Source organism: Triturus cristatus, chromosome 9, assembly GCF_964204655.1.
Source record: "Triturus cristatus chromosome 9, aTriCri1.1, whole genome shotgun sequence".
Classification (NCBI taxonomy): Eukaryota; Metazoa; Chordata; class Amphibia; order Caudata; family Salamandridae; genus Triturus; species Triturus cristatus.
In genome coordinates this window covers 1,056,314,552-1,056,330,604 of record NC_140592.1, presented here as the reverse complement: position 1 = coordinate 1,056,330,604, position 16,053 = coordinate 1,056,314,552, and the positions used below count along the sequence as shown (strand labels likewise).

General features: G+C 43.8%; 1 protein-coding gene across 1 annotated transcript in view; it reads right to left on the bottom strand.

Moving 5' to 3' along the window:
* The window catches only part of GEMIN2 (gem nuclear organelle associated protein 2), a 215,314-nt gene extending 199,621 nt beyond the window's left edge, over positions 1-15,693 (bottom strand). The window contains exons 1-2 of the mRNA XM_085626925.1: positions 15,390-15,693; positions 7,607-7,691 (exon numbers count right to left, since the gene is read on the bottom strand). Coding sequence (XP_085483051.1) covers positions 7,607-7,691; positions 15,390-15,562 — 258 coding nt within the window. The 5' untranslated portion in view covers positions 15,563-15,693. The remainder of the gene's footprint in view (positions 1-7,606; positions 7,692-15,389) is intronic.
* Positions 15,694-16,053: the final 360 nt, after the last annotated feature.

Below are 16,053 nucleotides of genomic sequence, written 5' to 3'. Positions count from 1 at the left end.
GACCCTGGAAAGGCTGTGGAGAGGAAAAAACAAGATAACGGTCAAGGAAAGGGAAAGAAAGATGGTGACACAGGGATAGGATGATACATAAAAAAAGATGAGAGGATGAAAATAATTTAGAGAAGTGGGGTGAAGGAAAAGAAGGGAAAATGGTTGAGGCCCGAGAAAAACAAAGTCTGGCAAAGAGGAAAACCAGGGAGAGGAGGTATGACTGGAAATGGAGACGGATGAGAACAGGACAAAAAAGGGACAACAGCTAAGTGAAGGACAAGAATAAGGACCATTGTCAGTCTGCTAGCCTCTCTCAACAGGGTAAAGTCCTATTCAGAATTATCTGGAGTATTCCATTATTTCAGACTAAAGTCTGTTATTATTCCTACAACAAATGTCTTTTAATCTTCAATTATGAAGGACAGCAGCCAACGATTGTCAAGTCGTGAACCATACATGTGCATCTGGAACAACATTTAGATCATGTACTTCACAGGCTTCTGTCAGGAAATGGATTCAAGTGACATCAAAGATCTCGTCTGTGGTGCCACTTCAGCCCATGCCGAAGGCAGTTAGAACACACCATTGGCCTGTGCTATTCAAAAGCGTTGCTGGTGAGCAATATACTCTCTATGGTGGGCCCAAGTCGGACTGAACAAACCCCCCCCCCCCCCCGCCCACAGCCAGCACCATGTGTTACATGATTCACACAAGGTGAGAGAGAGTGAGAAATAAACACTCCGTTTCCACTTTCTTGGTCCAAAGATTATCACACTTTTCCCTATCTCCCCATGCCATATCTTGAGGCTACAACAAATGACTATCTTGGTGGGATCCTGCCACCAGTGGCATGGTGGGTGAGGGTAGAGGGGCAGTTGACCCAGGCGTAAAACTTTTAGGGGTGCAAAATTTAAAAGAAAAGTGAAAGGATACTTGCCTGCCCTGGGCGCTGGCCACCCACACTACGCCGCTGCCTGCCACGGTTAAGTTTCAAACCTCCAACCCTCAAAAATCTAAAGAGGTCTGTGATCAGGGACTCCTTTTTCCTGATTAATGTTAACCGCCCCTCCAGTCATTCCTTGTATGACAGCATCTGATCTTTGGTCAATGCTACTCTAGTTGTGTGAGAAGGATGTCAGATCTGGTCATCGGATGTTTATTGTTTTTGGGAGATAATTATGTAGGCACACCTCCTTCTCCACACCTTACCTGGCTGGCAGGAGTAAGAAGGAACCCAATTTAACTCACTGCAGGTAGTCTACAACAAGCAGCTACAATGAGTAGACCGGTTTGGTAAACAGAATAAGTTTGCCAAAACAGATATATCTTCATTAATTAGTACAATGTCACAAGAATGGTGTTTCCAAGCAGTGCCTGGACAACGGTATAACATAAGGTGGCGTTTGAAATTCATCAAGCTTACTCGGAAAACATGCAAGCTGTACATGTTACACGTCTGAGTCTCAGCATAATACCGCAGGCCTTTGGCACTTCAAGGTACTTGTACAGTGGACTTATTTGCTGCCAGAACGACTACTTAACTGTGAAAACAGCTAATTTGATACTGCGGTCTGGCTCAGAGTTTCGGAACACTAGGTTCGGAGGCAGATTGTAAACTTTTTGCACCCAATACAATTTTTATTAATAGCTTAAACAATTGTTTGAGTTTTGTGTTGCAAACTACACAAAAATTCAAAGTCAGTTATATGAGGTAAGATTCCGACATAAATGGCTCTCTATATTTCAACTTGTAGTTAACCACCACGTTCTTGCAAACTTAAGTTAATTTATTGACTATTTAGGACGCCTTTTTAGGTCTCGCTGAGCCAGCGCATGCATGCGCTGCTCTGCGAGACATTTAGTAGGTGAGTTTTCAAAGTGCTACCTCACACTTTGGCTGGCCTAGCGCTTGCGTTCAAGCGAGCGTGCACGCGCGCAGCCGCCATCTGTCTTTCACGGGTCATTAAGTGCACCACTCGGACGCACGTCTTGTGCCTCCTGCCATGTCTGCTTTTGACCCTCGGCGCGCACCACTCGGCCGCACGTCTTGTTTAAACAACAGCGGCAAGGGCAGGCTGCTTTCCTGACTCCCTTTTGGTTATAGATCTTTATATCACGGAATGGGGTCAAATAAAGCAAACTGTATTGTTTTCCATCTCACTCTTGGGGCGAGGGTCCCTGACCCTCCTCTTTCACGGTCTCGTGTGCTTTCCTTTGTTTTTCTTCACATATGGCGCTCAAAGGCCCGTTTACATTTCCAAAGTAGATAGTCTAGGTCCCCTGCAAGGCAGAGACATGCAAATCAGTTTCTCGATCTGCTGCTTCCAAATAATTACTAGCTATTAGGGCATGGTTCTCCTTTCTTGGAGGGCAACCCTGCAACACAGCGCCGCCTTTTAGTCATTTGTTTTTAATTAAACGCTACCTGGACCTCTCTGGCCGTGCTTCCTGTCTCCCCTCTAACATGTGAAAGAATGCACCTAAACGTGACGAATACTAAATTTACCCCACAGCGGGCCTCTTGAAAAAACTGTTTTGATGGCGTGCACATCTGGAAAGTTGATACAGTTTTTTATGGCAGAAGACCACATTGAGCCAAACTGAATAAGTGCACGTGTGTTTCACTGGCAAATTCAGTAAATGTACTTTGACTAGTTGATATTTAAAAAAAAATTTTTTAAGTAAGTCAGTCGCTTCAAAACTCTGTTTGAATAGGTTTGTCTGCATCTTAAAATGCTTAAACTGTGTCGCCAAACATCCACGCATGGTATTTTAGAACAGTAGAACACATAAGCAAATAAGATGCTATCGGCTTAGTTTTTCAGTATTTAAACCACGTTCTGTTAAAATCTCGCCTTCCACCTCTACATAGTCTTTGGTATGATCAAATGTTTAAACTTTAATAAAAAAATCCTCACAAAATACAAAACATTTATTAGACAGATTTGTTGTTTTTGAGGGACGATACGCACGGTAAAGAAATTGTATTTATGTATTTTAATATTTTGCATAGTTTTCAAGCCTGAAAAGAGTTTCCTGTCCTTGGTGCTATTGCCTGCTCTATGCTTCTTTTTAATTTTTCTACGGAGAGTCCATGTGTTTATGAAAGCTTGATTGAGCGTTTGTTTTCGACTGGTGGGCTTGGGGAGCATGGGATCAGTTCACCTGAAAAGAAGACCCCGCTGCCTGGTTTAAAGGAGAAGTGGGTCTGTCTTTACGAAGCATTTCCAGAATTAAACGTCCATTTGATGTGCCAAGTGCAGTAAAGTGATAACAAAACGTGACCAGGTGCTTTATGGTGAAAGTGAATAAAAGTAAGCTGGTCTTAACAGGAAATATTATTTTCCAATCCGCAGGTATTAGGATACCACAAGAAGCGGCGATATGTCAAAATAAGACGTACATACAAATTGACCTGGACTGTACATTCTGGAAGTAGTGGGGATAGCTAGTAGGTGCCAGTTTGTTAAACTTTGCCTGTCCTGCAAGGGCAAACCGGTCTAGGCCGCTTTGGTTTCTAAGAATAAGTCTTAAAATTGTAAATTAGTTGAGGGATAGCCTCTGTAGAGGGTGGGGAGTGAGGATAGATGCCAGGGGGCGGGCATTCTCTATGAAAGCATGAAGTGTGGGGCCAATAAATTGATCAGATGTGTCTGATGGGGGCATGTCACTGCAGGCAGTCCTTACTGTGCCTTATTCACATTTACCCTAGCAAGGATAGTTTTTTCAGACACCCCCAGCCGTTTCTATAAAGAGAAGCTAGAAAGAGTCGTCAAAGCATCTCCACTTAAAACTCCCCAAGGCCTCTTATTCACACTCTCTTAAAAGTGGTTTGATGTGGACCGGCCACCAAGAGCATAAAAAAAGATGGTAAATATGTGCGCACGTTCAAACTCATCGTTTTGAGCTGCGAAGTGGTATTTTGCACATTCTGTGGGCAACGTGACAATAATATGACTAGAACCTTAAAGTGAGGACTGTCATATTGTTATTTATAAAAGAAGACATGTTCCCTGACATGTAGCCAAGTTAAAACAGCTCGCTGTGAATGTCCCTCCTTTTAGAACCTCTGACCTCCGAGGATTAACTCCATTCTCTGCAGGAGGCACATTACCCACAAGAGTTGTCTTACTGACTAGTGTGCACGCTAAATGTCTGCTGAGATAGTAACTTGATCTGTAACATTTGGTTAAGTTATATGTGACATATGTTAACATATTATTCAGAGCCAACGTATTGGAAAATATTAGTTCACCAAACTACTATAGCAGTGCAGTGGTCAATTTGCATGTTATTGCCATAGCAACACCAAAAGCCAATCCAATGGCAGGCACTTGACTTTACAAATGACACTTAACATTAATTCCTATCCTATGCACATGCTCAAGTCTTCAATGAGAGTTCATCATATAACTGGAGCACGAAAACAAAAGTTAATAATGTCTTTTTTTTGTCATTTCTTTGTCCTTTATTCAACAATCGCCCAGCCAAAACGTGTTTATTTTTTTTTTTTTTTAACATGTTTTTTATTGCAACATTTTCAGCAACATAACCATCGGGGCAACCGGCACCCCCTACAATCTCCGGTCATATTCCTCGGTTTAGCAACGCACACAGCCATTCAGCCCACATCCCGGAGGCCGGGCGGCATAGATGGATAGTTAAGCAATGGAACACAACTATCGCCTCACAGCGGTGCCTGGTGCATGCCCCATGGGAGCCTCTGCTTTTCTGTCCCACCAGCTACATTCTTCACCCAACTCAGTGTAGCATTACCCTCCCACCGCAGGAACTCCCCCCCCTCCCATCCCGCCCCCCCCAACTGCTGCTGCTGCGGGCCCCTCCAGTGGTCCCTAACTCTAGTTCGTGCCAGCTATCTGGGGTACATCTATTGTCCTCAGCCTCAAGGAACTCCGTTCTCCTCACGCTCCCGTTCCGCTCGCTCGAGCCGGCAATCCTGCAGGGCCTGCTTGATCTGCTCCCATGCCCTTATCCACTCCAGCCCCGCTTCATTGTCCGTCCTAATCGCTTGGCGCCTTCTGACTTCACTCTCACATCCTGACCATTTTAGTAACTCGGAGAGCCACCGCCCGATCGATGGGCCCTCCCGGGACTTCCAGTGCCACGTAATCTCTCTCTGGGCCAACATAAGCCCCAAGTCTATAAATTTACTCGTCACTTTTGTCTTTGTTGTGTGAGGGAACCAGAGCAGCAGGCACGCCCCCATATCAAACTCGACCTCCCTATCCGTCGCAGTATTCAAGATCTCTCCCACCTCAGCCCAATACGACCCGAGCTTCGGGCACCCCCACAGCATATGCTCTAGTTCAGCTCCCAGTGTGAAGCAGCGCGGGCAAGCAGCCTCCTGCACCTTAAAGTGCCGGCTAATCTTTCCCGGGGTCAAATACGCCCTGTGAACGATGAAGAAGTGCACCTGCTGAAAGCGGGCATTCCCGCTACCCTTCCACGTCCTCCGCATGACGTGGCTCCAGACCGTGTCCGGAATGGGTTTACCTATGCTTTCCTCCCACCGCTCCTTTAGTGCCGCAAGCGGCTCCAACCCCTCCTGCAGCAGTCTAGCCTGTAGGCATGTCACCGCCTTGATCGTGCCCGCCGCCATTGCCACGTACTGGCACAGCCAAAACGTGTTTAGTCGTATGGGGGTTACCCCTCAACTTCTTCTGTATGTTTTATTTTCAGTCACCTCTCTGCTAGCTATAATTCCGACCTGGCTGGTCAATTAATCCTCTATCCAATATATCCAGTGATTATATTACACACATGAAGGAATAATGTACCGGAAGCGCTTCCAGGTCAGATCACATACCCGACGCCGAGATCCCAATCCTAGCATACTCGCTTCAGATTGAAAGCAAATTGGGACCTGCTGTTGGAGTCTGCGGTTTTCCAACGGTCGGTCAGACTTCATTCAGCATTCATCATAATTTGGCGGTCGGTCCGACTTCCTCTGAAGTGACATTGGCAGTCCAACCTACACCGCAGACGTAGGTCCTACCGGCATCTTAATGAGTCCTTTAGTACTGAAAGCATCAAAGCATGCTTATCAATCAGTGATAGACAATTAAATCTACCAACGCTGCAGGTAGGTTTTGTAAAGTCTGTTTTGTTTACAAAAGCCTGAAAATGAGACTAGTTATAGGAGATTAAAAAAAATTGAAGTAAATGAAAGAAGGAATTTGAGGCATTTGTGCATTTTTCAAAAAGATCTTACCCAGTCAGGTGCCACAAATAACAGCTGTTCAATTTAAAAAAATGCTGCAACTGAAGGATTTCTGCATTTTGCTTTTCTATCATTCTACAGTTTACAGAAAAAATGTCTCAGTTGAGGATTGATATGAGAATGCTTTGTAGCCTGAAGCTTGGAATCCTGGTTATCCAGCAATGAAATTCTTGGTAGTATCGTGTAAACCAGAACTGTGAAAATTTGGCCAGTTGAGGCAATCTATTACATCTTTTTATCAATCAATCAATCAATGCATTTGTAAAGCGCCCTACTCACCCGGAAGGGTCTCAAGGTGCTGGGGGGAAGGGGTCCGCTACTGCTCGAATAGCCAGGTCTTGAGTTGCTTTCTGAAGGAGAGATGGTCCTGGGTCGTTCGAAGGTGGATGGGGAGGGAGTTCCACGTCTTGGCGGCCAGGTAGAACAAGGATCTTCCTCCGGCGGTGGCTCTGTGAATGCGTGGTACGGTGGCGAGGGCAAGGCTGGACGAACGAAGCTGGCAGGTGGGTGTGTAGAAAGTCAGGCGGTTGTTGAGGTACTTGGGGCCCAAGTCGTGGAGGGACTTGAGTGCGTGGGTGAGGAGTCTGAACGTGATCCTCTTGCTGACGGGGAGCCAGTGTAGGTCTCGCAGGTGGCCGGAGATGTGGTTGTGTCGGGGGTTGTCCAGGATGAGTCGTGCGGAGACGTTCTGTATTCGCTGGAGTCTTTTCTGTAGTTTGGCTGTGGTTCCAGCGTAGAGGGTGTTTCCGTAGTCCAGGCGGCTGGTGACGAGTGCCTGGGTGACCGTTTTCCTGGTTTATAGTCTGGTTTGGCAGCACAGATGAGGCTGGACAATTATGTGAGAACAACCAGAAGTGCTTTGGCTCCGCCAACATGTTGGCAGCCAGGTGCACATGTTTTACATGGGCAGAAGTTGTGTGCTTCCATAAACAAGCATTGGCATAGCCAATAGGTCTCGCCTTTGGGACCTTATAAGTGTTTAGCCATGCAACACTTGATCTTGTTGCACCAAGGATATTGTGCTGGATAACTAAACACTTATATGGTCCCAAAGGCGAGACCTATTGGCTATGCCAATGCTTGTTACTATCTGAATACCACTAGGTTTGCTTAGGAGTCAGTTTGACCCAGGCAATTTGGAGTGTCATACATTTGCAAGGCAGAATATTATGAGAAATGCAGGAATGCCTAGTGAGGAAATGAATAGCTGAATAAAAGATATCTGGTAGTAGTTTATCAAACAAATAAATATTTTGCAAGTAAATTAGAACTTCACTAGCACACAGACCACTCAATTTCAATTTTGCACGACTAGAATTTAAAGTTCCAAGTAAAAAATTTTAAAAAATCTTAAAAACAAACAAAAAACATTACCGAAATGTTCACAGTTTGCTTCTTTCTCAGTTTCTTTGGGTCAATCTGTGCCACAACCACATCTGGGCATCGGGCTGCTTCAATCCTACAAATTAAGCAAATATTCAATTAATGTCATGCATGTCTGCAGCATCCTTGGGACAAATAGTTTCTAAACTCGTAATAAAGAAAGAATATTTAAAAGATTGGCACTACAGCTATGCAGAATGGTATTCCAGAAAACACACCATCAGAAAAGAGGCTTTTTTTAGGCCCTTATTTTCATTTCTACTGCTAACGGGTCCATGCAAAATACCAAACAGCAACTATAACACAGTCTAAACCACGCATGCGAATCACAACCTGAAAAATACAAGTATTAAGGTAAGCGTATTATATATTTGAACTTATAAAAATGTTAGGGAAAGGACATGTTTGGGGGTGTGTGGTTTTTTGTTGTAAAGGGAATTTTATGAGATTTTGGGTGGCAAGGGAAATTATATATACACACACACCCCCCACACACTTTATATATATATTTTTTTTTTTGTTAACGCATGCACCCTTACAACCCATTCATTTACAATGAAAAGGTAAGCATTTTGCAGATAACTATAAAGCATAATTATATATATATATATATATACACATACATACACTTACCTCCTAAATACTTACTTTTTTGATGTAAAGACATGACTGGTAAAGACACGGTCGTTGTTGACCGCGTTAAGGCATGCATTGTAATGGCATGGGTGGTTCTGTTATACAACCATGAACAAGTCCTGTGCTGGAAAATCATTTTACAAATCTTCGGTTCACAAACTTTTCACATGGACCTAGATCACACATTTAATTTATTAATTGTTATTCATAGCTATTTTCATTCTAAATCACTTCATTTAATTCTGGTATATTTTATACCATAGTTATGGCAAAGAAGAAAGCAACTTTCTTCTGGTGAACCATCTTCACACACATATTGGATTTCTGTTCAATCGCTAGTCAACAATATAACTTTCAGAAACCTTCATACTAGCCAATCCTGCCATCCATCATACATTGCAGGGTTTTCAAATGAGTTATTATGGATAGGACTGTTATAACAGTTTGATGCACCCGATAAACCACTGTACAACAATAGCGGATGCGACACTTCTAGAACACATGCCAAACAGGTATGCAAAAAGCACAACCTGTACTCCAGAACAGCTACTGTATAAAAAGGGAATTTCTCGATGAATTGCTAATAAAGAATGGATTATCAAGACATGTACGCCCACCACTCCACCTCCTCTAACACTCTACCTTCTTGCCTAAAGTTTTACCTCTCTAGATAAACAATCTCATTTTTATCTGTCATCGTACATCTCCTAAAATTCAATTCGGATGTTACACTGTACACTAAACTTCCATCTGATGTTTCTTTTACATTTTTAGGGCAGGTGTTGTCGAACTTTCGATTTTACTAGAAATGTATATATATTATGCAATATACTTAATTATAGGATCTTTGTGCCATTGATCTACTGTTGAGTCATGCACATTTTTCTTCTGCCATTGTAGCATACAGCATGGGGCACTGGGTCCGCTAACTTCACTGTGAGTGACGGTATTCTGAGGAGCACACCAATACACAAAATAGTTCCCTGCAGTATCAGGTACCAGTATGGCAACGTATGTTTGAGACCGAAAAAATATTTTTGCGTATAGCCTCTTTAACAAAAGCCCAAGAGTCATCCCCACCCCCCCCCCCCCCCCAACAATAAAGTTTTACAAGAAACACAACAAGCGAACGAAACAATTGACAAAGCCAAAAGGCTGAAAGTCAACGTCGAAATTATTGCCATTCCTAGTGGTTAGGCAGACAATAGGTAGCAAACATCTAATGTAGATTGCTAGTTGCTAGCTAATCAATAGGTAGAAAACATCGGATACATAGTATGCAATTCAAATGATAGCAGGCACTGCACTCCGCCACTCGCTGAGTTTTTTTGTAACTTCGCAGAGTTACACGTAGCAAAACTCCGCGAACGGAGCCCAGGCCTGACCCACACACGAGCTGATGAACTCTCTGAATACTTTGGGCACAGGGTGCAAACTCTCCACTTGGCTCGATAAAGGCTTGATTACTCACACAAGCTTCTCTGCAAATCACACAAGACACCTAGGAGAATGAACCTGGCAGGCCCTTCATGATAGTGAATGGGCTATGGTGCTCGAATACCGCAGAAAGACTGCTGTAATGCTCAGTTGAGGCTTATACAGTTTTACATACTAGATAGGTTTTACCTTTCCCCCCGCACTTATCTGCAGAATTTTCTCTGGGGCCTGCGACTCATGCTCTAGATGCACCACTCCTGCATCTGACCTTCAACACATACTCTGGGATTGCCCTTCTCTGCGCATTTATTGAGATGAGGTGAAAATCACCTCGGGACAAATACCAAGCAACCAGAACTAAAGAATCTAGTAAGATGGTTGTGCAAGGTATTTATCGGTTTTCAAGAAAAAAAACACAAGGTAGTTGCCTGTTTCCTTAGCTTGGCGCTTGCAAAAACAAAAAAAATTATTACCCTACAGTGAAAATGCGCTCGCCCTCTCAGTACCTTATGGTGCCCATCCCTCAAAGTATAAAGGAAGGCAGACAGCATGGCCCTCTACAGGGAGGAGTCTAGAGGCCTATGCCGGTAGAAACTGACTGGGATGCCCTGGTGTCCATGTCGACTGATGCACCAGACTATGACAGCTCATCCTCCTGAACACCTTTACTCTACTCCTGAGATGGCATGAACCTTCCCCCCCCCCCCCCCCCCCGCCTCCTCGCCCCATGAGACTAGCCATTCATTTCTTGATTACTGAGACACAATGTCTCTCGACAAGCAGCCCAACACTCCTCTCATTGGTCACTCACCTTGCCGTATACTAGGACTGAGACTCTCCTCCTTCTAAGACTTACACTACAGCTCATCTTCTGTTGGTTTTCACATGGTTTCCTCTTTATTGCTTTATCAGTTAGCTTAATACAGCAATCACAAATGTTGTGGGAGTCGTATTTTATATATAACATTGAGACCTTAACCTCCAAATACCAAACTAGTCATCCCACTTGCGGGACCATCCTTCTGTCCGATTGCTTTACTGACCTTTAATTAATCTACAAAGGCACATGTGCCAGTTTAAGGAGGTTTGGCACCTTACAAAACCCTTTTATGGACTTTTCTTAAGATCTGGAGTGTGCTCCCGAGGTTTGAAACTACAATGGCATTCGGCAGAATTCAATATACAAATGTATCCTTTTGGGCTCATTGCAGGAATCATCGCCAAGCCATACGTTTGTAATACTGGGACTCATTAGCTGTAATTATCATCCCAGCTGTACAGCTCTTGCTATAATTGCGAGACAGACGCCCGAGGTACCAAACAACATTTGAGCACTGGTTTTAAATGATTATCCCCATATCAAAGAGAGACAATTATTGGAATTGCTGTAGAAGCAGGACACAAGGAAAATGCTTTTGCAGATTGTAAAATAATAAGTCCCGAGATTCAAAGTTCTGAAGCCCACTGACAGTATTTTAAGGGTTGGCCAGTGTTCCTAATACCATGGCTGTGTAGTTTTGAATCCACCCCATGACTCTTTGATCCACCACAAGACACTCCCTGCCTATTCAGCTCACATTTGCAGATTCTTTTTCTATCTTCGCTTTCTCCTTTTGTCATTGTTTTTCTGCCTTTCTCCTCCTTTTCCTTTTTTGTGCTTTTCTCTCTCTCTTGGTCTGGATCAAAGACTGTTGAGGAAAAATAAGGGCAGGACCCAAACAAATGGAGTGCCAGTGGGTTTCATCTGCAATCACTGGCTTAAATTAGGCACAGATGCAGCTGGACCCTGACAACACCCTACCTGGCCGATGACAAACTCGGAATAGTGCACAGAGGGTTTGGGGGATAAAGGCATAGCGCAATTGACAAACAAATCTTTTCGGGCCTGTTCAAGTTTCTCCTTGCTCTAGGTGGATTGCTTACTTAACTAGAGAGCTTATGGAATTGGTGCAAAGGAGGACGACTTGACCTGCATAGTGGCCAGTGCTTCATTTTGTGGCATATAGGAGAGGAAGATGTACGAGGGTGGAAAAAGTATGCTTCTTACAGGACACAAGACATCTGTCCAACAAGTCAGGTCTTAAAAAAAAAGTGTATTTGCCAGAACCAATGTACTAATAATTTTCCTAATAACTGTTCTCCATATAGAATGGTATTAAATGAAGAATTGTAGCTACAAAACAACATGCATGTGAGAGGGCATTGACTTTCAGGGGCTATATACAAATACTCTGATGGCAGGTCAGTTGCTTGTCTCCATACAGACAAGTGATACAGACCATGGAGGGTCCCCGAGACACCAGTTCGTTCTCTCCACTCTTTCTGCTATTTGGCTTCAATCGATACTGTTGCCAAGCAAGATATACCAAGGTGCCCAAAATCTGACACGATCATAATAGCACATATTGTCACTAAACCCCAACTCTTGTATGATCCCAACAAATCCTGTTTAACAACTTTGGTCAAGAAGCCATCCTTAAGTCCTCGGGTTAAAATGTTACGCACCAACTTCTAAGGTCTCATTGGCAATCCAATTCATAGAAAATGTTGCAACAGAACTTCGGCACATAGGAAATCACACTCTTGGATCCGGCAGTCAGGCTTTTAACATAACTGTGGTACAGACAACGCATTTTTTCTTTTGAAAGAAGAAAGAAGTAAAAGCTTGAGAAGCCTAATCTACTTCTTGGCAAGTGAAATAGGAGGATACCACATGGCGTCTGTCTGTCACCTATTCTCTTCAGGATTTACATAAAAACACATCTCGATCCGTTACAACAATCTGAGCTCCTCTTTTATAATGATGAGCATGACACAGACGGTCTTCCCCCGTCTAAAAACCTTCCTGTAGATTCAACTCCAATTAGTTAATATCAGAATAAATAATAATAATAAAAAAAGGTGTGTGTACTTAATAAGCCTCAACACAGCAAACGCCGAGTTATCACCTGGTGAGGACTGACCTATTTCTTAACACGAAAAACAACAATGTTCAAATTCATAACAAGATCAAAACCCTTTCCACAGACGCTTGGCTGCACAGACCCTTGGCTAGCTCCAGTCTTGCCATGGTGAGCTTCAAGGTCAATCACCGAAGACCAATCACTTTCCTTACACTCAACAGCCATGTGTCACTTGCAAGGTAACCCTCCTTCAAAGTTGACATCACGTCCACTCCCCAGTGGCCCTGGGAGAAAGCCTGGTTGCTGGTGTGACCAGCCCCGCAAAGAGAGCAATGTCTGAAGTGGTTGCTCTGCCAAACTTCTCACGGCAGGTAATTAGCTACACCAGCCTTTCTTTAATTCTTCTAGTCTCATTGACAACTATCAGAGCCTGCACAAAGGCTCAAGAAGGGAGGTGGAGTTTTATGTGACTAGTGAAGCGCCAGCCTGACCTAGTAGTGCCATATCTTTCACTCTCTTACTATCCACAAAGGAACCAGCCTACGATATGCCCCCCTCCCCCAATCTCAATTCAAAGCAAGATTACAGTAGGGTGCTACTCCTAAAACTAAGGCACACCTGCTTCTGAACAAATATCTATCCACCCAAGAATGCCTCTTCCCACTAAAACTATTCAAATCGACGCAGCTGGAAACCACATACAGATGTACAGGCCTTTTACTTTTAGCTTCTGGGTACATCATTCCACATCCTTCAGCAGGAGATTCTTAATCCTCTGGGAATGGGCCTATTGTCTACTGAGACCTGTGACTTGTATTGGAGTATTCTAATTAAGTGCTAGTTGATGCTCTTTCATAACCACATCAAGGAATCTAGTTATAGCAAAAAATTATACTGGGTCTGATCCCGAAATGGTTTTCAATGGATTGGTTTCTGAAACCTTTTTCTGCAAAATATACTTGGGTAAGATGAAATACATTATTGCCCGTGGGCTCACACTTCACAGAGGAAGGGTGCCTTAGCCTCTTGAAACAAGTCCTGTTTGCTGGCGACTACGGTGATATTGTAAACAGACCTTTTTCCACTCTACAACAGATGGAAGAAAATGGATTTTTACTTTTCAAAGGGGGGGGGGGGGGGGACATAAAGTTCATGTCCTCCACACTAATGGGAATGCCTCGTGCTTTCACTAGTGGAATTCCCTTTTGGAACATCCACCTCAGGTTGCCGAGGGAGAGCCGCCCCAGCAGCCTGTGGCTTTTTTTGTGAATGGCAATCAGCGTGCATATGTCATCACTATAGAAACTAAAAGTGATTTAAAAAAAATAAGGGGGGGTGGTGTCCCTTTTAGTGTCACTTTGTCTGCGGCACAGCTTACACTGGTCACAAAGGGAGAGGTGGTCACTGGAAAGGTGGAATTCAGCAGTAGTAGGGCAATACCCGAGCTGGGATCCAACTAGACCATCATGGGTTTGAAAGGTGGGTAGAGAGCAATTGTGGCAATCAACCACCAAGAGCAACAAGTTTTTCTGTCCACCCAGGGAGTAGACTGGGGGTGGGTTTACCCCAATCTGCATCCCAAAGGGCAGAAAGCCAACACGGTTTGAAGAGGAAGAATAGTAGTAGGAGTATTAGTAGTAAGGACCAGCCCCTAGACTTTTCAAACTCCATGTATGGTCGGGAGAAAGAGTTCAAATTTTGGGTTTTTGCCATGCTTTCCTCTCTTTGGGGGTTAGAAAGTCCACTAGACACCAGGGATAGATGTATTTTTAATAAAAATGAGGTGGGGGACAGTTAGTCCTGGCACAGACTGCAACCACACCCCTAAAACCCCAGTGCCGGCTAGATTGCCAGATTAAGCCCCATTTAATGCCCCTCCTGAGCAGAATGGCGAAAGAGAGAAGAAAAAACCGAACCCTCGAAGATGGACCAATAACCCTTTAATTTTGGTGCCCCTCTATATAAAATTCTATCACAAGCATACAAAAACAAAGCCTCAGTGTGCGATAAGATTGTGAAAATGTAAAGATGTTACATAAATAGAACGCTGATCCGATTAGAAAGGTGACAATCAAATCGTTGCTGTAACCCAATTCCGGACTCGTGGAGACGTTCTTATAGGTGTGTGCTTACTATTAGACACATTGTATGATAACGCCTTCCCTAGACGCACGCTGGAGAGACACGGTCAGAAGCATCCAATGAATAACTGCCAATTGACCCGATTCAGGCTCCCGATTTTTGAAGCCATCATTGGCTTTATTACAGCTGTCTCCCACCTAAAATTGCCTCTGCTTTCATATAAATCAATGGGGGAAAGTAATTACCCCCGTTTTAGTTTTAAAATCTCCCTCTTTTTAGTGTTAAAATGTTGCACGTGTGCCAATGGGACATGGCCTTCCTGTGCCATGCACTGTCTTATCCAAAGGCTTTTTTTCACACACCGCAAAAGTGGGGGGAAGAATTCCGTGACTCACTGTCAGGTATCTATGAAACGTAGCCTTGTTCTGTCACACTTGGTCCTATACATTAGAAAAAGTTACCATCTATAAAAAATATTCTAATAGAATTTCGATATAAACGTGAAAATACTAGAGTCTGCAAGGCCAATGTCAATTGAACTGTATGGTATATCATGGCAAATATATAAGGTCATGACGCCAACGACGATAAAAATATCAAACAGCATGGACTATTACTGGAAAAGCCAGAGCATGTGTCAACAACCACACAAGTTGAAAGAACTACAGTTTATGGACGGCCCCACAACATACGGGGCTTTTAACCTGATCACTCACTGGACACGCTTCAGATACTCTTGCGGTGTCCTAGGTGGGACAGATGGGTCGTAGTCCTCAGCGATGTCACAGTACTCCACAGGAAGCAACCGTGGCATCATATCCTCGGCGTCGGACTCCATTGCTGCACCGGCGCCTCTACCGCCACGGGTGCGAGCACAGGGCATAGCCATTTCACGAGAACAAGAATCAGCAATCTCAGTCTAAGTTTCATTAAGGACCCGGTCTCAGAGGTACAGCGCTTTCCACAAGTAAGCAGCCATATTGTGTCTGGGTCCTTGTAAAACCGCTGGAGACTGGTCCCACAGAGTCGCTTCTAATTGGCCGAGATGTATAGCCAATCAATGCATTCTCTATTCTGATTGGTCTTCCTGATTTTACCTCGAATTGGCAAACTGCGGTGGGAGGTGTAGTTTAAGAAAGCATGAGATTTGCGTGGCACTTCTTTATACAGGGTCACAGGGAGAATCTGTCAATCTGGTAGATGAAGAGTAGATGGATAACAGAGTGAAGTAACGGACAGGTACAAGTCCGGTTGCAAATACATCCTTTATTTTATGAGGAGCGCTGGTGGACATTGTCATTACCATCTCCAAGTCCACCCAGTAACGTTCTGCCTAAAACATACTATGGAATCAGAACATACAATCAAATACAAACATTC